At 44.9% G+C, this 27,472-nt stretch overlaps 1 protein-coding gene across 2 annotated transcripts in view; it reads left to right on the top strand.

The window, feature by feature from the left end:
* Window positions 1-27,472, top strand: part of KDM7A (lysine demethylase 7A) — a 169,389-nt gene that overhangs the window by 137,176 nt on the left and 4,741 nt on the right. Inside the window, exons 16-18 of one of the 2 annotated variants that reach the window (XM_082252934.1) lie at window positions 5,051-5,187; window positions 10,717-10,913; window positions 12,148-12,221. In XM_082252934.1, the coding sequence (XP_082109060.1) occupies window positions 5,051-5,187; window positions 10,717-10,913; window positions 12,148-12,221 (408 nt within the window). The remainder of the gene's footprint in view (window positions 1-5,050; window positions 5,188-10,716; window positions 10,914-12,147; window positions 12,222-27,472) is intronic. The other variant, XM_082252933.1, reaches the window with a different exon arrangement.

Consider the following 27,472-nt stretch of genomic DNA (forward strand, 5'->3'; position numbering starts at 1 on the left):
CCATCATTGGTATTAGTGTAAGAAATAGTGCCCCATCCTTGGTATCAGTGGGAGGTATAGTGCCTCATCGTTGGTATCAGTGGGAGGAACAGTGCTCCATCAATGGTGTCAGTTTATGAAATAGTGCCACATCATTGGTATCAATGGGAAAAATAGTGCCCTGTTGTCAGTAGTAGGAATTATGTCCAATTTTTGGTGTCATTGGGAGGAATAGCGTTTTGTATCAGTGGAAGGAAAGGTGCCCAAAGGGCCGGATAAAGGCGAGCAAAGGGCCACAGTTTGGAGACTAGGGTATTATTAAAGTGAGCCTTTTGCCTTGGCAATGTAGGGAAAGCAAAAAAAATACATAGAAAATGACGCCACTTGATAGTGAATTTGTTTGGTGTTTTAGTGTCTGCAGCCGTCAATTTTGGTAAGTACCAAAAGAATGTGAAAATGTTTTATATTTAAGGCACTGTTTAGTTAGAAAAGTGTAAAATAGTGAAATTAAGAAAAAAAAAAAACATAGTGATGAATTCATAAATTGAAATGTTCATATGAAACAAATTCTTTGGATCGCCAATAGTGATAGGTGTTCAATACCTCCCCTAAATAAAAGTGCTTGTGTATAATGCTCCTCCACCCGTGTACAAACAGGCCACTCACCAGAAGGCTAAGGGTCTCCAGGACCCTGCTCACTTAAATTGGAACCTTTCACTCTTGGGATTACCTTGAAGGCCTCCGATGCCAATACCGGACCTAGGATATTGCACCCCCCCCCCCCCCCCCAGGCTATGGTAAGGAATTTGTATGCTTATTTTTACAGCAGGTATTGAAAGATGACAGGAATTCCCCAAAAATATAAAAATGGACTAATAATCACGCAATATCGTCTTTATTGTGTGAAATGAAAAAACATAAATAGATGTGCACTTGCATATGTTGGTGTCTAATGGCGGCACTGCTTGATACATCTCAAGTTTAGCTTGGAACGCTAAATATGGATATTGCGTGATTATTCGTCTATTTTATATTTTTGGGGAATTCCTGGCATTTCTCAATTCCTGCTGGAAAAGCGAGCATACAACTTCTTTACTATAGCCCTGGGGGGGGGGGGGGGGGGTTTATCCATATCATAGGTCTGGTTTTTAGCATCGGAGGCTTTCAAGGTGATCCCAAGAGTGAAAAGTTCCAATTTAAGTGAGCAGGGTCCTGGAGGGCCCTTAGCCTTCTGGCGAGTGGCTTGTTTGTACACAGGTGGAAGAGCACTATATACAAGCATTTTTATTTAAGGAAGATATTGAACACCTATCACTATTGGTGATTCAAACACATTGTTTGATATGGACATTTCAATTTATTCATCAGTATATGGCAGTGTGTATTTTTTCTTAATTTCACTGTATTTCACTATTTTCTAACTAAACAGCGCCTCAAATATAAACACTTTAACAATGTAGTTTCTGAAAGCAAGAGGATCACTTTAGAGGCCCTTCCTCCTTTTGCTGTCCTACTGCTCTGTTTGGCAGCCTGGTTCAAAAGAGAAATATCCCATACTTTAGCTGTGGGGAGCACGTAACTCACCCCTTACTCCCATGATTCACTGGGTGCCTGTGTGGTCAGTTACTAGTCACCACTTTTCTCATGTAGTGCTGGAAAGAGATTTTAGCCCCAGAGTGAATTTTATTTAAATTAACTCAATTTAAATAATTGTTAAAGAGCAACGGTCATCTGTCCCGCAGCAGCTCCTCCTTTGACCTCACCGACAGTCCTATTCTCTTTAACGGGATGGCTGGTGATGCGGCAGTGACACAACAAGGTGAGGGACGTGGCGCCAGCAGGAGAGTGGATGCCCGCTCACAGGCGCTGCCATGATGGCTTTGAAATGATAGGTGCTCTTTAAATGTAAGGACTCATTCTTGCTGGTAGTTGGTATAAAATTCAAATTGTGTGACTGCATCAATGCAGTGCATTTAATGCAATACATACAAGTGCAACGATTTGTGTATTGATATACAAAATAATTAGTGCAAGTGTTCTGTGAGCACAATAATATACAAGTCCGTGTAGTGAATTCAAAGAAGAATGCTCAATCCTGGAGCTCCACCTTGTGATCTTGTGAGCTAATATATATATATATATATATATATATATATATATATATATATATATATATATATATATATATATATATATATATATATATATATATATATATATATATATGCTCACCAGATATGAGCGGGTCACACAGACCCCACATGCTTTAATCGATATTCCTGGTCAAATGGGTATGCACACTCCTTTTATATGGGATCCTCTGGGTCACTCTCTTATTCACACACAGAGTAAAAAATCAAGGACTCACTCCTTTGCCTCTCTCCAAAATAGATTTCCTGGGTATGGGTCTCATTTGCATAGAGTGGAAAGACAGGAAGCCAGATATAGTGTAATACAGTTTTTGGTTAAAAGCAAAAGGTAATAAAATGGGTGCTTACATGAATCTGTGCCCTCCTGGCACAGGTAAGATTGCTTGTTGCTATGTGGGAGCTTATAGATACCAAAGCTTGTCCCCCTGTAGTACCTAGTAGCGTGGCAGCGGTCGGCGTGCGTTCCACCGTCCGGCAGGAAGTGACGTCGCTGGTTCACTATTTTCGGATAAGGCTTGGAACACAATGCATTTTGCATATGAATGCGTCATCAGGAAGTCTCAGGAGGCGAAGGAGTGTGCATACCCAGTCTAAGCAGATTGAAAGGGAAGGCAGATCCAACAACAATCTGATGGGAAACTTTAAACTTGTGTGGCCACCATAATAGAGATTTACAGATATGTTTATGGACCATTAATCCACGCCTGCACAATAATTCTAAATATCTGACCTTTGTGTAACTTGCTATGCAGCTTTGTCACTCCATGTTAACTGCTGCTGAAAGTGGCAAATGTGAGTTTAAGTGATTGCAAACAATCACCTTTTAAAACAACCCATTCGTTTAAAATGGAAATGAAAAGAAAAACATTTTTGCATAGATCTAAAAATACATTATACTTTTTTTTTTTTTTTACGACATTCCCTCTGTTCTCAGCTGCATAAGAGCTGGGGGGAGGAAAAGCAGCAGCAGCACACTTCTCTTCCCTGGGAATGGCTGTGCAGTGGGGGCGTGTCAGGACAAGTCTGATCATTGGAGGAGCACGCTGAGTTCCCAGCATAGCTAGAGAACTGACCACTGTTTGCTCTTGCTTATGGCACTTTTCCACTGCAAGTACCGGCTCGGCTCTACTCGGCCCTGCTTGGCCCGGTTTGCTTTTCCACTGCTGGTACCGCATGGTACGGTGTTGGAACGGTACGGTATTGGTTTGCTTTTCCACGAAGGTTAAGTGGGTGGGATAACAACGGGGTGGGTGGGATTCTCTGACCAATCAGTGGCTAGTAGTGACTGCATGCAAAGGATTGTGGGATATGGTACCAGTTTGGTACCTTTTGGAACCACAATCGAGTAGGTACTGTTTTTTCAGAGCCGTACCGTACCGTTCCATGCAGTGGAAAAGCAAACCTATACCGTACTGTACCGAACCGTTCCGACACTATACCATGCGGTACCAGCAGTGGAAAAGCACAAAACCGTGCCTGAACTGTTACGGTTCCATGCAGTGGAAAAGCGCCATTAGTGTGGTCCGTTTTTAATCGTAAGTCAGAGGGACTGACGAACACCAGAAATTTCACATAAAGGAAGCAATACAAAAAGAACAGGATAGTTTCTCATACAAGTACTTGGTACAGCAGGTACATATCAGGAATTTAAAGTGTTGGGATAACAAACGATTTAAAGCAATTTAAAAGCCTTGATGATTTTTTTTGTTTTGTTTTTATGTTTTACTTGCCCGCTCTGTGCAATAGTTTTTGGCGCTCCTGGCTTGTGCCGGGTGCCCCCATGGTAAGCAGCTTGCTCTGGGGGCATCCAGGCAGGCACGCTCCATTGACACACAGAGCCGCGGCTAGGCCCTGCCCCTTCGTCTTCTGATTGGTTCACTGGCTGTGAATGACAGCAGCAGTACCCATTGGCCAATCAGGAGTGCGAGTCCCCAGAGACGCTAGGCTCTCGTCAACATTGCTGGATCGAGAGGGGGCTCGGGTTAGTATTGGGGGGGATGCTGCACACAGAAGGTTTTTTACCATCATGCATAGAATGCATGAAGGTAAAAAACCTTGTGCCTTTACAACCTCTTTAAGAAATAAACATGACATTGTCTAGCAGGAGATTGTCTGTTTAAAAAAAAAAAAAAAAAAGTATCTGCCTGCTATACCAACAGCATTTTACATTTGTTCTAAAACTGTTATGTCTTTATAAAAATGATGCAATTTGGATACAGTGGTCCTTTAAAATCTTGGACAGGGCAAGTGCTATACGAATTGGGAGCTCAAGTCAACACCTTAAAACTCGTTGTGTTCCTCAAACCATTCTTAAATTCATTAGATCAGGCCACCTTCCTTTATTGCTCCTTTGTCCAATTCTGAAGCTCGCGTAACCATTATTTTTGGTTGTTGGCACTGGTCAGCATAGGCCCCCCCCCCCCGACCTGTCTGTGGCTGCACAGCCCCATACACAACAAACTGCCATGGTCAGTGTGTTCTGATTCATTTCTATCAGAACCAGAATACATTTTTTCAGTAATTTGAACTACAGTAGCTCTTCTATAGGATCAGACTACATGGGCCAGCCTTCACTTCCCATGCGCATCACTGAGCCTTGGCCACTCATGACCCTGTTTACTTTCCTTAGACCACATTTAGTCAGTCCTGACCACTGCCGACAGGGAACATCCACAAGAGCTGCAGTTTTCGAGTTGTTCTGACCAGTAGTCTAGCCATTACAATTTGGCCTGTGTCATAGTCACTCAAACCATTAAACTTGCCAATTTTTTTTTTTTTTTCCTCCTTTCAACCCATCAACTTCAGGGAGAACATCAATATATCTCTAAGCCATTGATCCTAACCTGCAGCGATTTGTTATGTTATGTTATGTTACTTCTGAGTGTTCATCACATCATCGTAGTCTGTTTCTTTGGCTTTAGCAGAAAAATCCCTCAGAGGATTCAGACAGCTCAGGTGACGAGCAGCCAGAGGAACACACAGCAAGTGTTAAAAAAGAGGACACAACAACCTGCAACAATGGATTCTACTGGTCAGCTAGTGACACTACACAGAAAAGGTAGGTGTGCGTGTCTGTGTTTTTTTTTCCTCCCCCCTTGCTTGTGTACATAAACAGTGGCAGTGATTTTGCAGGGTAATAACTAGTGCCAGACAAGCTGGGTAACCATAAATGTCATGATCCTGCCTCTGGTTCCACAGCCCGATGGTAACCTGCAGGCCTACCCTAGGTGGGATGTCAATGAGCTGATGTGATATTGGAGGCAGTTGTTACTGCTCAGATATTTTTTCACTTGTTAGATTATCTCTGTATAGTGGGACTTATTCGTGCCTTTTCTTTTTGAGAAAAGTATTATACGACATGCACCACTGCACAGTAAGTACTGGGAGACATTTGCCTATCTACAGGTGCGTCTCAAATGTGCATATCATCCAAAAGTTAATTTTATTTTAGTAATTCATTTTGAAAAGTGAAACACCTATATCCTATAGATTCGTTACACACAGAGTGATAGATTTCAAGCATTTCTTTCTTTTAATTTTGATGATTATGACTTGCAGCTAGTGAAAACCCCAAATTCGGTATCTCAGAAAATTAGAATATTGTGAAGAAGTTCAATATTGTAGACTCATGGTGTCACACTTGAATCGGCTAATTAGCTCAAAATACCTATAAAGGTTTCCTCAGCCTTTAAATGGTCTCTGTCTGGTTCAGTAGGTTACACAATCATGGGGAAGACTGCTGACTTGACAGTTGTCCAGAAGACAGTCATTGACAACCTCCACAAGGAGGGTAAGTCGGAAAAGGTCTTGAAAAAGCTGGCTGTTCACGGTGCTGTATCCAGGCATATTAATGGAATGTTTAGTGGAAGGAAAAAGTGTGGTGGAAAAAGGTGCACACGCAACAGGGATAACTGCACTCTTGAGATGATTGTGAAGCAAAGGCCATTCAAGAAATTGGGGGAGATTGGGGGAAAGAGTGGACTACAGCTGGCATCAGTGCTTCAAGAGCCACCACACACAGACGTATCTAGGACATGGGCTACAACTGTCGTATTCCTTGGGTCAAGCCACTCCTGAACCAGAGACAATGTCAGAAGTGTCTTACCCGAACTAAGGAGAAAAAGGACTGGACTGTTCAGTGGTCCAAAGTCCTCTTTTCAGATGAAAGTAAATTTTACATTTTATTTGGAAATTGGGGTCCCAGAATCTGAAGGAAGAGTGGACAGGAGCCAAACCCAAGTTGCATGAGGTCCAGTGTGAAGTTTCCACAGTCGGTGATGATTTTGGGAGCCATGTCATCTGCTGGTGTTGGTCCACTGTATTTTATCAGGTGCAAAGTCAACGCAACCCCCTATCAGGAAATTCTAGAGCACTCATGCTTCCCTCAGCTGAACAGCTTTATGGAGGTGCGGATTTAATATTCCAGCAGTACTTGGCACCTGCCCACACTGCCAAAAGTACCAATTCCTGGTTTAATGATCATGGTATCACAGTTTTTGGCCAGCAAACTCGCCTGACCTAAACCCCATAGAGAATCTGTGGGGCATTTTCAAGAGGAAGATGAGTCGCCATACTCAACGATGCACACGAGCTGAGGGCCGCTATCAAAGAAACCTGGGTTTCCATAACACCTCAGCAGTGCCACAGGCTGATCACCTCCATGCCACGCCGCATTAATTCATGCAAAAGGAGCCCCGACCGTATTGAGTGCATACTATACTATACATGGACACACTTTTCAGTAAGCCAACATTTCTGTGTTAATCCTTTTTTTTTATTGGTCTTATGTAATCTATTTTTCAGAGATAATGAATTTTGGGGTTTCCATAGCCTTAAGCCATAGTCATAAAAGTTTAAAGAACGATGATTGAAATGGATCACTCTGTGTGTAATGAATCTATAGAATATGAGAATCACTTTTTTGATTGAATTACTAAAATTTACTTTTTGTTGATATTCTAATTTTTTTGAGATGCACCTGTATGTTCAGCTTAAGATATATTGCCAGATAATCTGATATACAGTGCCTTGTAAAAGTAGTCAACCCCCTTGGCATTTTCCGTGTTTTGTTGCCTCGCAACCTGGAATTAACATGGATTGTTTGAGGATTTGCATAATTTAATTTACAGAACATGCCCACAACTTAAAGAGGTTTTTTTTTTTTTTGTTTTTTTTTTTTTTTATTGTAAAGCAAACAACAAATAGGACAGAATAACAGAAAAAGTCACTGTGCATAACTATTCACCTCCCTAAAGTCAATACTTTAAGCCACCTTTTGCGGCAATCACAGCTCCAAGTCGCTTTGGATAAGTCTCTATGAGCTTGCCACATCTTACCAGTGGGATTTTTGCCCATTCCTCCTTGCAAAACTGCTCCAGCTCCTTCAAGTTGGATGGTTTGCGCTTGTGAACAGGAATCTTTAAGTCTGACCACAGATTTTCTTTTGGATTGAGGTCTGGGCTTTGATTAGGCCATTCCAACACATTTACATGTTTCCCCTTAAACCATTCTAGTGTTGCTTTAGTAGTGTGTTTGGGGTCATTGTTCTGCTGGAAGGTGAACCTCCGTCCTAGCTTCAATCACGCACAGAGTGGTACAGGTTTTGCTCAAGAATATCCCTGTATTTGGCACCATCCATCTTTCCCTCAACTCTGACCAGTTTCCCAGTCCCGGCTGCTGAATAACATTCCCACAGCATGATGCTGCCACCACTATCTATCACTGTGGGGATGGTGTTCTTTGGGTGATGTGTTGGGTTTGCGACAGACATAGCATTTTCTTTGAGGGCTGAAAAGTCAAATTTTAGTCTCATCAGACCAGAGCACCTTCCTCCATACATTTTGGTAGTCTCCCACATGCCTTTTCACAAACTCAAAATATGCCATTTTGTTTTTTGCTGAAAGCAATGGCTTTCTTCAGGCCGCTCTGCCATAAAGCCCAACTTTATGGAGCGTACGGCTTATTGTGGTCCGATGTACAGAGACACCAGTCTCTGCTGTAGGACTCTGCAACTCCTCCCAGGGTTACCTTAGGTCTCTGTGCTGCCTCTCTAAATAAATGCCCTCCTTGCCCGGTCCGTGAGTTTTGGTGGGCGTTTGTCTCTTGGCAGGTTTGCTGTTGTGCCATGTTCTTTCCATTTGGTTATGATAGATTTGATGGTGCTCCTGGGGATCATCAAAGATTTGGATATTTTTTTTATAACCTAACTTGTACTTCTCAACAACATTGTCCCTTAAGCCCCGTACACATGTAGCGATTGTCGGCTGTAAATATTCGGCCGCCGAACGATCGGCCGATTGTCGGCTTGTTAGTATGATGCTTCCGACAAACAGCGAATTTTCGGCCGAACAGAATCTGGCGTGCAGACTTTAAAATTTTTGTTGGCCGTCACCAGAACGGCCGATTGTTCGCCAGTCAGTACAGAATTCGGCTGACAAACAGCAGATTAACAAGACTGGGCATGCTGAGAAAAGAAAAAACACACGGAAAGTTAACCATCACATGGCATCACTTCTGCAGTCGGCTGTTGTTGGCCGACAAAATTCGTGTGCAGTCTTTAGCACTTTTCAGCCGACAGGACAGCACCGGACAAAAGACGGCCGATCGTTCGGCCGACATTCGGTACGTGTGTTCGGGGCTTTACTTGTTTGGAGAGTTCCTTGGTCTTCATGGCAGAGTTTGGTTAGTTGCTTAGGTGTTGCAGCCTCTGGGGCCTTTCAGAAAAGGTGTGTATATGTAATGACGGATCATGTGGCACTTGGATTGCACACATGTGGACATCATTTCACTAATTATGTGACTTCTGAAGGTAATTGGTTGCACCAGAGCTTTTTATGGGCTTCGTACCACAGGGGGTGAATACATGCGCGCGTGCCAATTTTTTGTTATCTATTTCTAAAAAATAGTTTTATGTATATATTTTTTTTTCCTCTTTTTACTTCACCAACTTAGACTATTGTGTTCCGATCCATCGAATAAAATTCAGATTAACAAAACATTGAACTTAAGGCTGTAATGTAACAAAATAGGTAAAAAGTCAAGAAGGGTGAATACTTTTGCAAGGGCAATTGTTGTGCTCAGCTTCTAAACAAGATGAACAGTCTGCATGTATAATGAGAACATATGGCTCCCCCATGTGTATACAGTTACAAACTGAAACAAAACATAAATTATAAAGTGTTTTTTGTGTGTAAGGCTCCATTGAAGCCTTCTACATTTACATATCTTTATAGTCATGTACTCTTTCACATCCCCTTTTTTCTCTCTATAACCGCTGCTTTCTCTCACTCTGCCTTGTGCTTGCAGAGATAACAGCCTGTTGCAGATGAGGTAAAACTATGAAAATGGGGGTTAATTTACATATTCTGTGACTTTTATTTCAGCTTTGAAGTGATCTTAAACCAAAAATGTAATCGTATATAGCTTACCAGTTACTAGATGTGGAGGCTGCATTGTTTTCCCCTCTGTTTTCACCTGGCGATTTGGCCAGCAAGCACTCCTGTATTAGAGTGCCCGCACCCTGATGAAGGAGAAATAGACAGCTTTGGGCACCAGCATTGTCAGGCTAGGGGGAGGGGAGTGTTGGATGTACTAGCAGATTGAGATACGCTAACCAATTAAACCTAAACTCTAGCTAGCACTTTTTTAAGCAGATACAGTAATGATTGTTCCTTTTTGGGATGAAGGTTTTACAGCAATAAAAGCTGATCATTTTAAGCACCCCTGTCAGCTGCAAGTGATTTGCCTCAACCCTCTTAACTGCTACATCTGCAGGAGAGCTTGTACGGTTGAAAAAAAGATTTACTTGTTCGATCACCAGGTAAAAATAAAGGAAAGTGAAATTAGAAAACACATACATTTATCACATGTAAAACTTGGCGAGCTGCTAAATAATGTATGCTCTTGGGTGTAATGCCGCTTTTAAGCTGATCACATTGTATGTGCATCCAAAAAAAATAAGATTGTAAACACTGCATATTCTCATTGAAATAAGTTTTTATAATGAGCCAAAATAGATTGAGGCAACCTGAGCAGTTTTAGGAGGATTAAAAAAAAAAAAAAAAAGCTAAAAACAGTATTACTGGAGACCTTAATATAAGAGGGGACATATACATCTGGTAAGTGGTTGGCATGTACAATGGTGAAGGAGCACAGATATTGTGGTCACAGATATTGGAAGAAATTGCTGCATTGAGTTTGTGTGACACAGGACTTTTTTTGCATTTGATAACACAAACCTTTCACTGACCATTTTTGGTGTACTATCCATATTTTTTTTTTTTTTTTTAGCTTGTGCTGGCGATGCATTTTTTTTTTGTTAATTTTTAAGGAGTCATATGATTAACATTTTTATTTAATGCAATATTTAAAGGGATAGCGCAACACTATTTTTCATTAGGATTAGGAGTATTGTCAACTAGGGCATTTAGGTTTAGGTAAAAGATATGGCTGAGATACAGTATGGGGAGACTGTCGATGTATACTTCCCCAGGATAAAGTTTTCCCTTGATCCCCTAAACAGTATGCCTTTTGTTCTATTCTGTTCCTGATGTAAGTTAATTTTAGTAAACTTTTTGTTCTGTGGCAGTGAATATCTCAGCTCGACCAGCATGGAGGAGGACGCAATTGAGGGTATGCTGTCTATGGCATCTTTGCACTTCCCTTCTCGGTCTCCTGCAGAGGCAAAGAGCACAGGCTGCAAAATGGGGCGTCTATATCCTCAGCTGCACATCAAGTTCTCTCAGGAGAAGGTGGAATCTCGAGAGCCAGAATTGCTGGAAAATGGTAAGCATGTGTGCCATGTGTTAAGTGTTAATGTGATAAGTCTCTCTGTTCTTGGGGACCAATTCTGACCTAGGTATGGGCAGGGTGCCCCTGCTGGAGAGTAAAACATTGGTGTTTAAGGGCATAACTAAAGCCATGGCAGACCATGTGCCTGCTGTGGTACCCCCTAGGGAAAGAGGGGGGGCTCAGTTTATTTCTGAACAGGGACTGGATAGTTGCTGGTTCAGGGATTGAGAGAGGCAGACGTTTCTTTGGTACACAGCCCAGGCTTGGCACAGCAGTGACTCATAAGAAGTAATTGGAGTCTCTGAACCTGTGCCTGTGAATCATGTAGTGATCAGTACACACTGCCTGATGGTGACTTTTCCATTACTGTAACCATCAGTGATAAGGGTATAAAAAAAAGACTCCTGTATGGGGAGCATTTTAAGTCACCTGGGTGCAATGTATGTCCTTGGTGTGGGCCCCTTCAATCTTATTCTTGCATGGAGCTTTTTGATGTCTAGATACACATCTGTTGATTTGATCCAAAAAGGCAGTGTAATGGTAATGTAAAAAATAGCATAACCCATAACAGCCAATCGGATTTCAAATGGCTAATAAAGGAGCCATCAAAGAAGAATTCTGATTCAATCCCATGGGGTCACTAAAACGAGGACTAAGCTAAACTCTGGGGTTATATACTAAAACTGGAGAGTGCAAAATCTGGTGCATAGAAACCAATCCGCATCCAGTTTTTTATTGCCAAAGCTTGATTGAACAAGTTGAAGTTCAAAGCTGATTGGCTATCATGCACAGCGGCACCAAATTCTGAGTGCACCAAATTTAGTAAATCTACCCTACTATCTCTCTAGTGTATGTAGCTGAATTAGACTGTGCTGGCTGGCAGGACTGTATACATTTCAGGACCGACTAGCCAAAAACACCAACCCTAGGCAGGTGTTAAACATATCCTATTTATGTATTCAACTATATATTTAGTCATTTGTTTGGAGTTGAGTTTTAAGTTTTAGTGACCATAACGCTGAGAGGTTAGGTTGTAGGATACAGTGAGGGGCAAGGATGTTGTAAAAAGCCGATGGTAAGACAAGAAGCACAGAAAAAGAAATCTGGACAATGTGACTTGGATTCCTATATTTTGTCTGTAGCACTGCTTTTCTTTACACCGTCATGCTTAAACTCTCTTTAGCTGTCTGTCTATCCCTCCTTAGTGACCCTGGTTTTTTTTTAACAGGTCACAGTGGCGAAGATGACTCCAGTACTGGGTGGAGCAGTAAGATGGACCTTTCATGTGGGTCAAGTCCTCAGGTGAGTCAAAGCATTCCTTATGGAAGTTGAGCGTTAGACAACAGGGCAAGGACTTTTTTTTTTTTTTTTTTAATCTTTTTTTGTTTGGTCATCTCGTAACCCTTTTGGTTAAATACAGAAATTGGATCTTTAGGATGGGGTGGGGACACAAGAAGTTCTGGAGTCCTAAGACTCGGAAGTTCAGGTAGCATTTAACTATCTGCCTTTTCTTGTCAGGAATGCCGGGCTGTGAAAGCAGGAAACATTGGTCTGGCTCTAACTTTCATTAAAAGCTAAATTCGCTTTTTAAAATAAATGCACTTTCCTTTGGGCTCTTTATTATGTTTATTTTTCGAATGAGCTTGCAGAGCATTGCATCCCTGATCAGGTGATCATGAGTCAAATGTCATGCTCCTGCAGATTGTCAGGAAAGCTGTATACTCATACCTCCGATGCAGGCAGATATTTGAGAGCAAAAATATCAATGAAGTACGACTGCTTTCACCAACACCCTTGTAGTTCATTGAGAACTACAAGCTGTTATCCGCAATGGCTGGCGGTACTTGTAGTCTATTCATTCACAGGGAACTGTCTGCACTGTTTTCAAATTGTGACAGTGGGTGTGGGGAGGGGAGAGAAGGTGTTTATGCTGGAACATGTTACATGTTGTACCCTAAGAACTGTTCGAACAGGTTATATGTTCCAAATGTGAACTTACTCTTTAATATATGATCATTTTAAAAGGGTTGGTGACAAAAGGGGGTAGAACCTGTATGAAAGGGCATGTCATTCATGTACAATTTTGGCAGCATGATCCCTAAATACATTCTTGTTTTATGTCAAGCGTGAGCAAAAAAAATCTCCCTCAGTATATTTTGACGTGTATATGAAGTAAGCGTGTTTTGCCAATGCCTGGCAGACCAAGAGGCGTACTTTAACATTCACCCTTCTCAGCAGTATTTATTCACCTTTCCTTGCCTCTGCTCCATTTTCTGTTTGGAGAGAAGAGCTACTTCTGGGTATAGGGGAGCATGTGACAATTCCATTCCTCATAAGTACTGGTGCTTGGTGATTCGCCATTGAGGCGCCAATTGCTATTGCCACATGAGGGTGGGGACATACTTTTCCTTCCTATGTATGCTCCAAGTTACATGGGTTTACACAAGGCTAATGTGTGGAAGCACTGATTTGTTCTGTAAGGGAAACTTAAACAATTGACTGATTAGCCCACACAGTCAGGAACACGGGTAGTTTTGGTTCCCGCACAGCCCAGAAATCAGGTCAGGTGTTTCCTTGTCCCGAGGAATTTCACAATATTGTGAATGAACAATGGTGGGGTGTCTAAGCGCTTGAAACTCAGTTTATCCCTTTGCTGACTCGGTCTCGAACCTATGGCCATTGCCACCTAGGGTGGACCACCCTGTTTCCAGGTTTAACAAATCTACTGTGGTACAAAAACCGATCTTAGGGCCCGTACACACGTACCGATTGTCGGCCGAAACTGTTCGGCCGCCCAACGATCGGCCGATTTTCGGCTTGTTAGTATGATGCTGCCGACAGCGCACTTTCGGCCGAACAGAATCTGTCGTGCAAGCATTAAAATTTTTGTATGCCGACACCAGAACGGCCGATTGTTCGCCAGTCAGTACAGAATTCGGCCGACAGACAGCAGATTTGCAAGACTGGGCATGCTCAGAAAAGAAAAAACACAGGGAAAGTTAACCATCACATGACACCACTTCTGCAGTCGGCGGACAAAATTCGTGTGCAGTCTTTTGCACTTTTCAGCGGACCGGACAGCCTGGGGACAAAAGACGGCCGATCGGTCGGCCGACGATCGGTACGTGTGTACGGGGCTTAAGTGTCCGTTCTGGTTTCACAGACGGTAACGGTATGGGTTAAAGTGCTTAGGGGAAACGTGAAAGCAGAGATGGTTGCCCCGACCTTGTTTGGACTCACGGACCAGATGGCCCAGGCCCTGGTGTTTGTGTGATGCGTCCTTGGACGCTGCCCCTCTGTTTGCCAGAGGGTCAGCGGTAGGGATTCCTATACGCTGCATGGTGTGACCAGGCTTCCAGAAGGCCTCAACAGATCTCCCTTTTCTGGGCGAGCGATTGTTTGGAGACTCCTTGGATGAGTTGATAAAAGGCTTAACGGGTGGTAAGAGTACTCTTCTTCCCCTATCCTCCAAAGACGGTTCTTTTGTGTCTCAGGGACACAAGAGAATGGTAAACCGTTCAGAGCCTCTGGAGGGAGCAAAAAGGCTTGGTCGGGTAAGCCCAAGAACAGTCAGTCCGGTTCGGCGGACAAATCCTCTTCTGCATGAAGGAGCGCCCTCGCCCGTTTTCTGGGGTGGGGGACGTCTGTGTTTCTTTCATGAACCCTGGATGTCCTTGATCCGGGACAAAGGGGTTCACAAATCGATTAAATCTGGGTACAAGTTTGTCTGCTGGCCGAGACCGAAATTCAGATTCTTTCCCTAGGGCAAGGTGCATCCTAATTTGGACCTCAAATCTCTGAGCAGCTTTGTGGGGGTGCAGTAGTTTCGGATAAAATCCATCATTCGGTCGGTAGTAGCGTCTTTAGATCAGGGGGATTTTTTAGCCTCCATTGACATCAAAGGTGCATATCTGCACATCCCTATATACGGGGGACACCAGAGGTATCTCCGTTTTTGCGGTGGCAGAGGAGCACTTTCAGTTTGCAGTGTTACCCTTTGATCTTGCCTCCGCTCCCAGAGTCTTTACCAAGGTTTTGGTACGGAAAGTATTCAGACCCCCTTAAATTTTTCACTCTTTGTTATATTGCAGCCATTTGCTAAAATCATTTAAGTTCATTCTTCTTCCTCATGAATGTACACATAGCACCCCAAAAGAAAAACTGAAATATCACATGGTCCTAAGTATTCAGACCCTTTGCTCAGTATTTAGTAGAAGCCCCCTTTTGATCTAATACAGCCAGGAGTCTTTTTGGGAAAGATGCAACAAGTCTTTCACACCTGGATTTGGGGATCCTCTGCCATTCTTCCTTGCAGATCCTCTGCAGTTCTGTCAGGTTGGATGGTAAACGTTGGTGGACAGCCATTTTTAGGTCTCTCCAGAGATGCTCAATTGGGTTTAAGTCAGGGCTCTGGCTGGGCCATTCAAGAACAGTCACGGAGTTGTTGTGAAACCACTCCTTCGTTATTTTAGCTGTGTGCTTAGGGTCATTGTCTTGTTGGAAGGTAAACCTTCGACCCAGTCTGAGGCCCAGAGCACTCTGGAGAAGGTTTTTGTCCAGGATATCCCTGTACTTGGCCGCATTCATCTTTCCGTCGATTGCAACCAGTCGTCCTGTCCCTGCAGCTGAAAAACACCCCCACAGCATGATGCTGCCACCACCATGCTTCACTGTTGGGACTGTATTGGACAGGTGATGAGCAGTGCCTGGTTAGCCCCGACTGGTGGAGGGCTGCAGTGATGGTTGACTTTCTACAACTTTCTCCCATCTCCTGACTGCATCTCTGGAGCTCAGCCACAGTGATCCTTGGGTTCTTCTTTACCTCTCTCACCAAGGCTCTTCTCCCCCGATAGCTCAGTTTGGCCGGACGGCCAGCTCTAGGAAGGGTTCTGGTCGTCCCAAACGTCTTCCATTTGAGGATTATGGAGGCCACTGTGCTCTTAGGAACCTTAAGTGCAGCAGAAATCTTTTTGTAACCCTGGCCAGATCTGTGCCTTGCCACGATTCTGTCTCTGAGCTCTTCAGGCAGTTCCTTTGACCTCATGATTCTCATTTGCTCTGACATGCATTGTGATCTGGAAGGTCTTATATAGACAGGTGTGTGGCTTTCCTAATCAAGTCCAATCAGTATAATCAAACACAGCTGGACTCAAATGAAGGTGTAGAACCATCTCAAGGATGATCCGAAGAAATGGAAAGCACCTGAGTTAAATATGAGTGTCACAGCAAAGGGTCTGAATACTTAGGACCATGTGATATTTCAGTTTTTCTTTTTTAATAAATCTGCAACAATGTCAACAATTCTGTGTTTTTCTGTCAGTACGGGGTGCTATGTGTACATTCATGAGGAAGAAGAATGAACCTAAATGATTTTAGCAAATGGCTGCAATATAACAGAGTGAAAAATTTAAGGGGGTCTGAATACTTTCCGTACCCACTGTATCTGGACGATTTCCTGTTGAGAGCAAACTCTCAGCCTTGTTGGGCGATCTGTCAATCATGGTTCAGACCCTTGAAGAGTTTGAGTGGATCATGAACTTCAAATCTGCACTGACCCCGTCGATGCGACTGAATTACCTGGGACTAACTCTGGACTCCTCCGTGGCTAGGGTCTTTCTTCCCGGGGACACACTTTAGAAGTTGCAGGGAGAGATCCGTTTGCTGCTGAAAAGCGATCTCTCTTCTCTACAGACATGCATGAGAGCCCTGAGTCTTATGGTGTCGACCTTCGAGGAGGAAGGAACAAGGATCTACAGTCCTTAGACAGGATAAGTTTTGAGCAGACTCACGAGGTCAACGCTCTGTTGGTTGCTTCAGTCACCTGCCCTGAGTCAGGGCAAGTCCTCTGCTGCTGTGGACGGTGGTCACCACGGATGCCAGCCTGTCGGGCTGGGACAGGGTGCTGGTCGACAGAGGAGTCGTCTTTACTGATCGATGTTCTGGTACTCAGAGCAATCGAGATTTGTCCATCTGATCTATGGAAAAATTGACTGCTCAGTCTCCTGGTTCGGATCCAATCGGACAATGCCATGGCTGTGGCCTACATCAATAAAAGGGGCACAAAGAGTGCCCGAGTGCCCGGGTGGCCCAGGAGGTGGCTGAGATTCGGATGTGGGCGTAAGGATAGATTCCGGGTCTTTCCGCAGGTCGCATTCCGGGAGTGGAGAATTGGCAAGCGGATTACCTGAGTCGTCAGGTTCTGGATCACAAGGCATGGTCCCTTCATCCAGAGGTATTTCGTCTCCTGTGTGTCCATTGGGGGACCCAGGAGATCGACCTGTTTGCATCTCAGCTAAACAAAGAGGTGCAAAGAGTCGTGGACAGAATTCGAGATCCTCTGGCCGATGCCGATTGGTAGCTCCAGACAGGCCTCGTGGATCTTGGTACACAGACCTGGTAAAGATGGTAGTCGTTCCTCCCTGGCTGTTGCCTTTGAGGGAGGACCTGTTGTCTCAGGGGCCCATCCTGCTTTACGGTCGTGGTTTTTAACATGGCTGTTAAAGGCCAGGGTCTGAGATGGCGGAGTCTGTGCTTCCTACCCTGCCGAGGGCCAGAACAATGACTTCCAGTAAGATTTAGCTTTGCACGTGGGAGATGTATATTTCATGGTGTGAATCGCAATGATTGCACCCTTGCCTTTTTTTTGGTGGCTAGGGTCTTGGCTTTCTTGCAAAAAGGAGTTGAGCAATGGTTGGCCTTGGGCATGATCATGGGCCAAGTGTTGGCTTTGGCGATGTACTTCCAATGCCCGTTGGCTGCTAATACCTTGATTCGCACCTTTCTAAAAGGGGTGTGTCCTATGGCTCCTCCGAGATGATCCCCCTTGCCCCCCTTACCCTTGATCCCCCATGGGATTTGACTTTGGTTTTGTCTAGTCTTCAAAAGTCTCTTTTTGAGAATATAGGGACATATCTCTGCCTTTATCGGAAGGTTGCCTTTTGGTGGCTATTGCTTCTGCTCGCAGAGTGTCTGAATTGGTGGAGCTTTCCTGTCCGCCATATTTGGTCGTCCAGAGATAAAGTGGTTCTCTGACCTAATCCGTTATTTTCTTCCTGCGGTGGTGTCTTGATTTCCATTTAAATGAAGACCTTGTTTTGCCTTCACTCTTAGCCTAAGCATCCCAAGGAAATTGCCTTGTACTCTCTGGATGTGGTTCGGGCGATCAGGGTTTAACGGTTGGCCACAGAGTCCTTTAGGAAATCAGGCTTTTTTTTTTGTCCTTACTGAGGGATCTCGTAAGGGTTTGGCTGCGTCTGCTGCGACTATATCCAGATGGATTAGGCAGACAGTTGTACATGCTTATTCATAGAAGGGTCAGGTTCCCCCTTTCCCTCTGACAGCGCATTCCAGCAGAGCGCTGAGTGCCTTTTGGGCTTTTCCTCATCAGGCCTTTGTTACTCAAGTGTGAAAGGTGGTGACTTGGTCCTCCGTGCATACTTTTACAAAACTCTACATGGTAGATTTGTTGGCATCTTCGGATGCATCCTTGGGCAAAGTTTTGCAGGCTGTTTAAAGAGTTTTTTTGTTTTTTTTTTTCCTCTTTCAGGGGTTTATATTTTCTTTCTATGGGTAAGCTCCTGTGGTTCCTGGTTGAGCTATGTTTAGCCTTTGGAAAAACGTTACCTGTTTTTTGGTTGCGTTCTTCCCACCTGTCATGCCTACACTGCTTTGGGACATTCCTTCAAGGGGTTTGACACCGGTCTCCACCAGTGCGGTCTCCTCTACTACCGCAGGACTTGAATTTGGTGCTCTCTGTTCTCCAGAAGCCTCTGAGAATATTCGGGAGATTCGCTTGCTTATGTTGTCCCAGAAGGTGGCCTTTTTGATGGCTATCACCTCTGCTCGCAGGGTGTCGGAACTGGCGACTTCATCTTGTCGTACTCCTTTTCTCTATCTTCCATTGACAGACGCAGCTCTTATGCTTCTTATATCATTGGGTTATGCTGCCCCCTACAGGAGTAGTACTAGGCAGGGATAAAAACGTTTACCACACCTACGGGGGCTGTCCCTATAGGCATAACCTCACACACCCTGCTCTAGCATACCAGTTTTTCTGTCTAGTGAATGAGTAAGACCTAGGTTTCCTGCTGGGACTTCGGTCTCAGTTTTTTATTCTTTTAAGAATATTTTTTTATTTTCTTTACTCACTTCTGCTAGTTAGTGTTCAGGGGGATTCATCCTGGTGCACTAAAAGCAATTGCAGGCTGAGGTTTTGCACTGGGTAATCTAGATCCTTAAGGTCTCCCAGCCTGGCCTACGAGCATGAGCAGATTATAGTCCCACACTAGGCCTCGCCACGACAGAGCCCCGTTTTGGATGGGGATGAGCCTGCGAGTGGATGTCTCGCTGGGACGGGACAACCTGGAATGCCCAGATTTGCAGCGTACCTCTCTGCTGGCAGCACCCCCCACTCCGGGTAGGAGGTGGTTGGTCTGGAGCTGAGCCCACTGGGTCCTTGGTTTGGTGAGTAAATGCAGCCCCGCCATATCCCTTAGTGGTCTTGGGGGGGGGGGGGGGGTCCTGGGGATGATGGGACCTAGTACGTCATAAAAGATCCCCCTGGCCTGTCAGGATACCTGGCCGCCATCTTTAGTGTGGGCATCGGAGAATTTCTCCCATTGACCTGCATGGTGCAGCCATTTTCCCTGTGCTTACTATTGACTTGCATTGGCAGCCATTTTTGTGTAGCCTTATGGAGCTACACAGGCAGCGTGACTTTTCATTCTATCCAGGCTGATGTCATATCCTGTGACTTTTACTTTCCTGCTGCACAGATCGGCTCTGGAGGTTTCTCTGAGAGGTGGTAAATTACTGGGATGTCTGTAGGCATATCGCTGCGCACTCTATCTGCATATATGAAAAGGGGACTCCGCATGCCGCGGTGATCGGTGGTGGGGACAGCGCTCAGAGACATTACACCAGTTTTCTTTTGAACTAATTATGGAGTCCCAGGCAGTGGTTTCACCCTCAGACCCCCTTAGTGCCACTACCGGACCTTCTGGATTGCAGTCGCTGGCTGCGATTTCAGCAGCACTGGAAAGTTTGGCATCCAAGGTTGATTTTGTGATGAAAAAGGTTTATTGCCAGAAACAGCTGCTGCCTTCACCGTCATCGGTGGGGTCCTCTGATTCAGAGGCTGATAGGGTCGCCACGGACGCCTCCCTCCTTGAGGGATCGCTGTCCTCTCAATCGGAGGGGGAAGAGGACCTGTCCTCTTCAGCTGCAATGCAGGAATGCGTTTTGGTGGCAGCCCCGATTGTTTCAGTAAGGGAAACTTTAAAAATGGCAGATGAGCCCACACCGGTAGAGACACGGGTGTCCTTTTGGCTTCCGCAAAACCCAAAAATCGAGCAAGGTTTTCCCTTGTCCTGAGAATTTTCATGATCTTGTTAATGAACAATGGCGGCTCATCAAGCACGTGCTAGTAGTGCCTAAGCGCTTTAAACTTCATTATCCCTTTGCTGAGACTGTTTCAAACCATTGGACGGTACCACCTAAGGTGGGTCATCCTGTATCCAGGTTGAACAAATCTACTATAGTGCCTGTGGAAGATTCCCCGGTGTTTACGGACTCGGTGAACAGGCGGGTGGAAACCTTTTCCCGCCATCTTCATGTGTTGGCGGGTATTACGGAATAGGTTAAGGTTTTTAAGGGGAACTTAGATGCTAAATTAGTTTCCCTGGAGCTGATTGAACATAGAGACCAGATGGCGCAGGCCCTGGTGTTCCTGTGTGTCCTTGGATGCGGCTTCCCTGGTGGCCAGAGTGTCAGCTGTGGGGATTGCCTTAAGACGCATGGTGTGGCTGAAAAGCTGGTCCACAGACCAAGCTTCCAAGAAGGCCTTAACAAATCTCCCCCTGGGAGAGCGATTATTTGGCGACTCGCTGGATGAGTTGATCAAAGGTCTAACAGGTGGGAAGAGTACTCTTCTTCCTCAATCCTCCAAAGGTAACGCACCCTGTAGTGAGCGGGGGCCCTTCTTTGACCGCTCAGACTTTCAAACCTCAGGGGCGCAAGAAAATGGTAAGCTGTTCAGGGCTTCTGGAGGGGCTAAAAAGCCATGGTCAGGCAAGACCAAGACCAGCCACTCCAGTTCTGCAGACAAGTCCTCTTCAGCATGAAGGGGCATCCTCACCCATTTCTAGGGTGGGGAGACGTCTGCGCTTCTTTCAGAAACCCTCTACTTCCTTCATTCAAAACAAATTTGTTCACAAACTGATTTGTTCCGGGTACAAGATCGAATTTCGGTCCCGGCCAGCGGATAGGTTTTTTTCAGTCAAATCTTCGCCTACAGAAGTTTTGAATGGAATCCATTCAGTCGGTGGTAGCGTCTTTGAATCAGCACTATCAAAGATGCGTATCTACACATCCCCATTTATGGGGAACACCAGCGATTTCTCCGCTTTGCGGTGGCAGAGGAGCATTTTAAATTTGTGGCGTTACCCTTTGGTTTTCGCCTCCGCTCCCAGAGTCTTTACCAAGGTACTGGCCCCGATATTGGCCTTGTTGCGCCAAAAATGGATTGCGATCCTGGGATATCTGGATGATCTCCTATTGAGAGCGGACTCTCACTCGGCTCTGTTGGGCGACCTGTTAATTACAGTTCAGACCCTTCAGGAATTCGGGTGGACTATCCATTTAAAGAAATCTGCTCTGATGCCTTCAGTGAGGTTGGATTATCTGGGGCTGACTCTAGATTCCGCCTTGGTGAGGATGTTTCTTCCCCTGGAAAACTTAAGAAGTTGCAGGGAGCGATCCGGTTGCTGTTGGAAACCGATCTGTCCTCACTACGGACTTGTATGAGAGCCCTTGGTCTGATGGTATCAACCTTTGAGGTGGTTCCGTTAGCTCAGTCTCACTCTAGACCTCTGCAAACAGAGATTCTTGTCAAATGGAACAGGAATCCACAGTCTTTAGACAAAATTATATGCTTGAGCCGCCTAACGAGGTCTGCTCTATCCTGGTGGATCCAGTCGCCAGCATTGTTAGGGCAAGTCCTTCCTACCACTGTTTTGGACGGTGGTCACCAGGGAGGCCAGCCTGTCGGGCTGGGGTGGTGTGTTGGGGAAACTCTGTGCCCAGGGGACCTGGTCAATGGAGGAGCCTTCCCTATCGATCAATATTCTGGAGCTCAGAGCAGTCAAGCTTTGCCTGATCCACTGGACGAATCCGGTACGTGGTTCTTTGGGTCAGATCCAATCAGACAAAGCTACGGCTGTGGCTTACGTCAATCATCAAGGGGGCACCAAGAGTGTCTAGACGGCCAAGGAGGTGGCCAAAATTCTGGTATGGGCAGAAGACAATGTTCTCGGCTCTTTCCGGAGTCCACATTTCCGGGTGTGGAGAATTGGCAAGCGGATTACCTGAGCTGTCAGGTGCTGGATCAAAGGGAATGGTCCCTTCATCCGGAAGTGTTTTTATCTCCTATGTGTCCAGTGGGGAACTCCGGAGGTAGACCTGTTTGCGTCTCACCTCAACAAAAAAGTCCAGAGGTTTGTGGCCAGGTCTCGGGATCCTCTGGCCGATGTCAGACGCCTTGGTGGCTCCTTGGAGCCAGTATAGGCTGATCTATGCCTTCCCTCTGATAAAACTCTTGCCAAGGCTTCTCTGCAGGGTGGCGGTGGAAGGAATTCCGGTCGTTCTGGTGGCCCCAGACTGCCCTCTTCGGTCTTGGTACGCAGACCTAGTAAAATTGGTCGCCGATCCTCCGTGGAGACTTCCTCTGAGGGAGGATCTGCTGTCCCAGGGACCAGTTTTCCATCCTGCTTTACGGTCGCTAGCTCTAACGGCATGGCTGTTGAAGGGCAGGTGTTGAGAGATAAGGGTCTTTCTCTGAATCTGTAATTCCTACCCTGTTGAAGGCTAGGAAAGCGACTTCTAGGAAGATTTTATCATCCTACTGGGAAATCGTACATTTCATGGTGTGAATCGCTGAAGCTGCACCCTCGCTTGTTTTCTATAGCTAGAGTTTTGGCCTTTTTACAAAAAGGGGTTGAGCAACGGTTGGCCTTGGGCACTATCAAGGCCAAGTGACGGCTTTAGGCTACTTCCAACGTCTGTTGGCTGCTAATGTCTTGATTCACACTTTTATTCAGGGAGTCCGTCATCTGGCTCCCTCGAGGAGATCCCCATTGCCTCCGTGGGAATCTCAATCTGCCCGCAGAGTGTCTGAGTTAGTGGCGCTGTCTTGTCGTTCGCCTTATTTGGTGGTTCACAGAGATGAAGTGGTACTCCGACCTAATCAGTCTTTTCTCCTTATGGTGGTGTCTGATTTCCATCTAAATTAAGACATTGTTGCCTTCCCTCTGTCCTAAGCATCCCAAGGAAATTGCTTTGCACTCTCTGGATGTGGTTCGGGTGATGAGGGTTTACCTGACAGTCACTCAGTCTTTTAGGAAATCAGATGTTTGTCCTTACTGAGGGATCTCGTAAGGGTTTGGCTGCGTCTGCTGCAACTATATCCAAATGGATTAGACAGAGGGTTGTTCAGGCTTATTCTTTGAAGGGTCAGGTTCCTCCTTTCCCTATGATGGCGCATTCTGCTAGGGCGCTGAGTGCCTCTTGGGATTTTCACCATCAGGCCTCAGTAGTGCAAGTTTGTAAGGTGGCGACTTGGTCGTCTGTGCACACTTTCACTAAATTCTACAAGGTAGATTTGTTGGCCTCTTCGGATGCATCCTTTGGCTGCAAGGTTTTGCAGGCTGCTGTTTAAAAGTGACTCGTTTGTTTCTCTTTAAGGGGTTTTTTCTTTCATGGGTGAGCTCCTGTTGTTCCTGGTTGAGCTTCATGTTACCCAGTTGGCTAAGTTTAGACTTTGGAGTTTACATGAACTATTTGGTTTGTGTTCTTCACACCCCTCATGCCTACACTGCTTTGGGACATCCCAATGGAATAAGAAGCATAAGAGCTGCGTCTGTCAATGGACGATAGAAAAAAAATAGATTTTTGTAAGAACTTACCGTAAAATCCTTTTTCTCTGAAGTCCATTGACAGACGCAGCACCCGCCCCTCTGATATGGGGATGGTTTGTGTCGTCTTCTCACTACTTGCAACAAAACTGGTATCCTGGAGCAGGGAGTGTGGGTTATGCCTATAGGGACAGTCCCCGTAGGCGTGGTAAACTGTCTTTTTCCTGCCTAGTACTACTCCTGTAGGAGGCAGCATAACCCAATGGTATAAGAAGCATAAGAGCTGCGTCTGTCAATGGACTTCAGAGAAAAGGATTTTACAGTAAGCTCTTACAAAATCCAGGTATTTGGTGCGCCGTTCCTACCTAAAATTGTCTCTTACTTGCATTTGAATGTGGACATTGTGTTGCCTTCCTTGTGTCCCAGGCTTTCTTTTCCCAAGGAATTTGTGTTGCATACCCTGGTTGTAGTTCAGGTGATTCGGGGGTATTTGGCTGCCACTGAGTCTTTTCTGAGGTTAGAGATTTTGTGATTTATGGACTGACCGAGGAAGGGGCTGTCCGCTTCTTCTGCTACCATTTCCAGGTGGATCAGGCAGACGGTGATTCAGGCCTATTCTATCAAGGGTCGGTTCCTCCTTTCCCTGTGACGGCGCGCTCTGCTCAAGCTCTTAGTACTTCTTGGGCCACTTGGTCGTCTATGCACACTTTTAATGAAGTTTTTATAAAGTGGACGTTTTGGCATCTAGGGATGCTTAATTTCGTCGCAAGGTTTTGCAAGGCTGCTGTTTAGAGGGTTGTTTCCCTCTTTGGGTGTTTTTTTTTTTTTTCTCAGGTGGTGCTCCTGTTTTTTCTTGTTGAGCTCCTTTTACCCATTTTGGCTTCTTTGGTTTAGCCTTGGGTTTTTTTGTCCCACCCCCTCAACTTCTTCCTTTTTGACTTGGGGTCGTCCCTATGGTTCTGAATATGGAGCACTGTGTCAGTCAATGAATGAAAGAGAAAATTTGATTTTTGTTTCTTACCGTAAAATTCCTTTCTCTGACAGACACAGCATCCACCCCTCTTTGGAGTTTTTTTTTTTTATACTTCTGATACTGCTTGTTACTAAACTGGAGGCCTATAGCAGAAAGGGAGACCTCTACCAACTAGGACTGCCTCGTGTCCTACTCATGTGGGGGGCAATATGGTTCTCAATATGGAGCGCTGTGTCCGTCAATGAATTCAGAGAAAGGGATTTTACGGTAAGTAACAAAAATCCAATTTTTTATTAAAAAATACGCTAAAATCATTCGTGCACACAAACCCAACAAAAATTCCTGCTAAATTGCTAATAAGACCTCATTCACATGAGGTGTACTAAAGTGTGTGCCCGTGGAGGGCCGTGCTTATCTGCACAGGGATGCCCAGGTGTTCCGTCCATGCAGTCACATTCATGTCAATTCGGATGTAACGCCTGCGCAGCACAGTCACTGCTCTCAATCTGACATGCATCGGAACCAACATGGAGGTCAGATTGGGTGCAGTTGCTACATCTCAAATAACATCAATGGGAACTGCCTGCATAGGGATGCAAGGAACACCTGTACAGGTAAACATGGCCTTGCAGGGCTATACGCTATAGTATGCCCTGTGTGGACAAGGCTTTAAAATGATTTTGCTTTATGTGCATATTTTATTTTTTTTTGTGTGGGAGGAGCTTTGGTGAGATATGATATACAGACCTCTGGTGCCTCTTTTGAGACTGAGAAAAGGACTGAAGACTGTTCCTTTTTCTGCAGCCTCAGCTGCACTGTACATGAATGATTGAGCCTCTATAGAGACTCCCAGTCCCTATACATACAGTGCCTTGCGAAAGTATTCGTCCCCCTTAAACTTTGCGACCTTTTGCCACATTTCAGGCTTCAAACATAAAGATATAAAACTGTAATTTTTTGTGAAGAATCAACAAGTGGGACACAATCAAGAAGTGGAACGAAATTTATTGGATATTTCAAACTTTTTTAACAAAAAACTGAAAAATTGGGCGTGCAAAATTATTCAGCCCCCTTAAGTTAATACTTTGTAGCGCCACCTTTTGCTGCGATTACAGCTGTAAGTCGCTTGGGGTATGTCTCTATCAGTTTTGCACATCGAGAGACTGAAATTTTTGCCCATTCCTCCTTGCAAAACAGCTCGAGCTCAGTGAGGTTGGATGGAGAGCGTTTGTGAACAGCAGTTTTCAGTTCTTTCCACAGATTCTCGATTGGATTCAGGTCTGGACTTTGACTTGGCCATTCTACACCTGCATATGTTTATTTGTGAACCATTCCATTGTAGATTTTGCTTTGTTTTGGATCATTGTCTTGTTGGAAGACAAATCTCAATCCCAGTCTCAGGTCTTTTGCAGACTCCATCAGGTTTTTTTCCAGAATGGTCCTGTATTTGGCTCCATCCATCTTCCCATCAATTTTAACTATCTTCCCTGTCCCTGCTGAAAAGCAGGCCCAAACCATGATGCTGCCACCACCATGTTTGACAGTGGGGATGGTGTGTTCAGGGTGATGAGCTGTGTTGCTTTTACGCCAAACATAACGTTTTGCATTGTTGCCAAAAAGTTTGATTTTGGTTTCATCTGACCAGAGCACCTTCTTCCACATGTTTGGTGTGTGTCTCAGGTGGCTTGTGGCAAACTTTAAACGACACTTTTTATGGATATTTTTAAGAAAAGGCTTTCTTCTTGCCGCTCTTCCATAAAGGCCAGATTTGTGCAGTATAGGACTGACTGTTGTCCTATGGACAGAGTCTCCCACCTCAGCTGTAGATCTCTGCAGTTCATCAGTTCATCCAGAGTGATCATGGGCCTCTTGGCTGCATCTCTGATCAGTCTTCTCCTTGTATGAGCTGAAAGTTTAGAGGGACGGCCAGGTCTTCGTAGATTTGCAGTGGTCTGATACTCCTTCCATTTCAATATTATCGCTTGCACAGAGCTCTTTGGGATGTTTAAAGCTTGGGAAATCGTTTTGTATCCAAATCCGGCTTTAAACTTCTCCACAACAGTATCTCGGACCTGCCTGGTGTGTTCCTTGTTCTTCTTGATGCTCTCTGCGCTTTAAACTGCGCTGAGACTATCACAGTGCAGGTGCATTTATACAGAGACTTGATTACACACAGGTGGATTCTATTTATCATCATTAGTCATTTAGGTCAATATTGGATCATTCAGAGATCCTCACTGAACTTCTGGAGAGAGTTTGCTGCACTGAAAGTAAAGGGGCTGAATAATTTTGCACGCCCAATTTTTCAGTTTATTTGTTAAAGTTTGAAATATCCAATAAATTTCGTTCCACTTCATGATTGTGTCCCACTTGTTGTTGATTCTTCACAAAAAATTACTGTTTTAGATCTATGTTTGAAGCCTGAAATGTGGCAAAAGGTCACAAAGTTCAAGGGGGGCGAATACTTTCGCAAGGCATTGTACATTCATAAACGGACACACAGTAAACGCTGTTTACTATTCTTAATCAATCTGATCAATGGACAAATGTCACTATCGATCGCTGACTGTGTCCATTGAAGGAAAATAAAGCGGTTATGGTAAAGGTGGAAATATCGGCCATCATCACAGCAGGGACGGATGCCGTCAGTGGGGGGGGGGGGGGGCATTGCT

The sequence above is a fragment of the Pelophylax lessonae genome, assembly GCF_965119305.1.
Source record: "Pelophylax lessonae genome assembly, chromosome: 4".
In the NCBI taxonomy this organism is placed as follows: domain Eukaryota; kingdom Metazoa; phylum Chordata; class Amphibia; order Anura; family Ranidae; genus Pelophylax; species Pelophylax lessonae.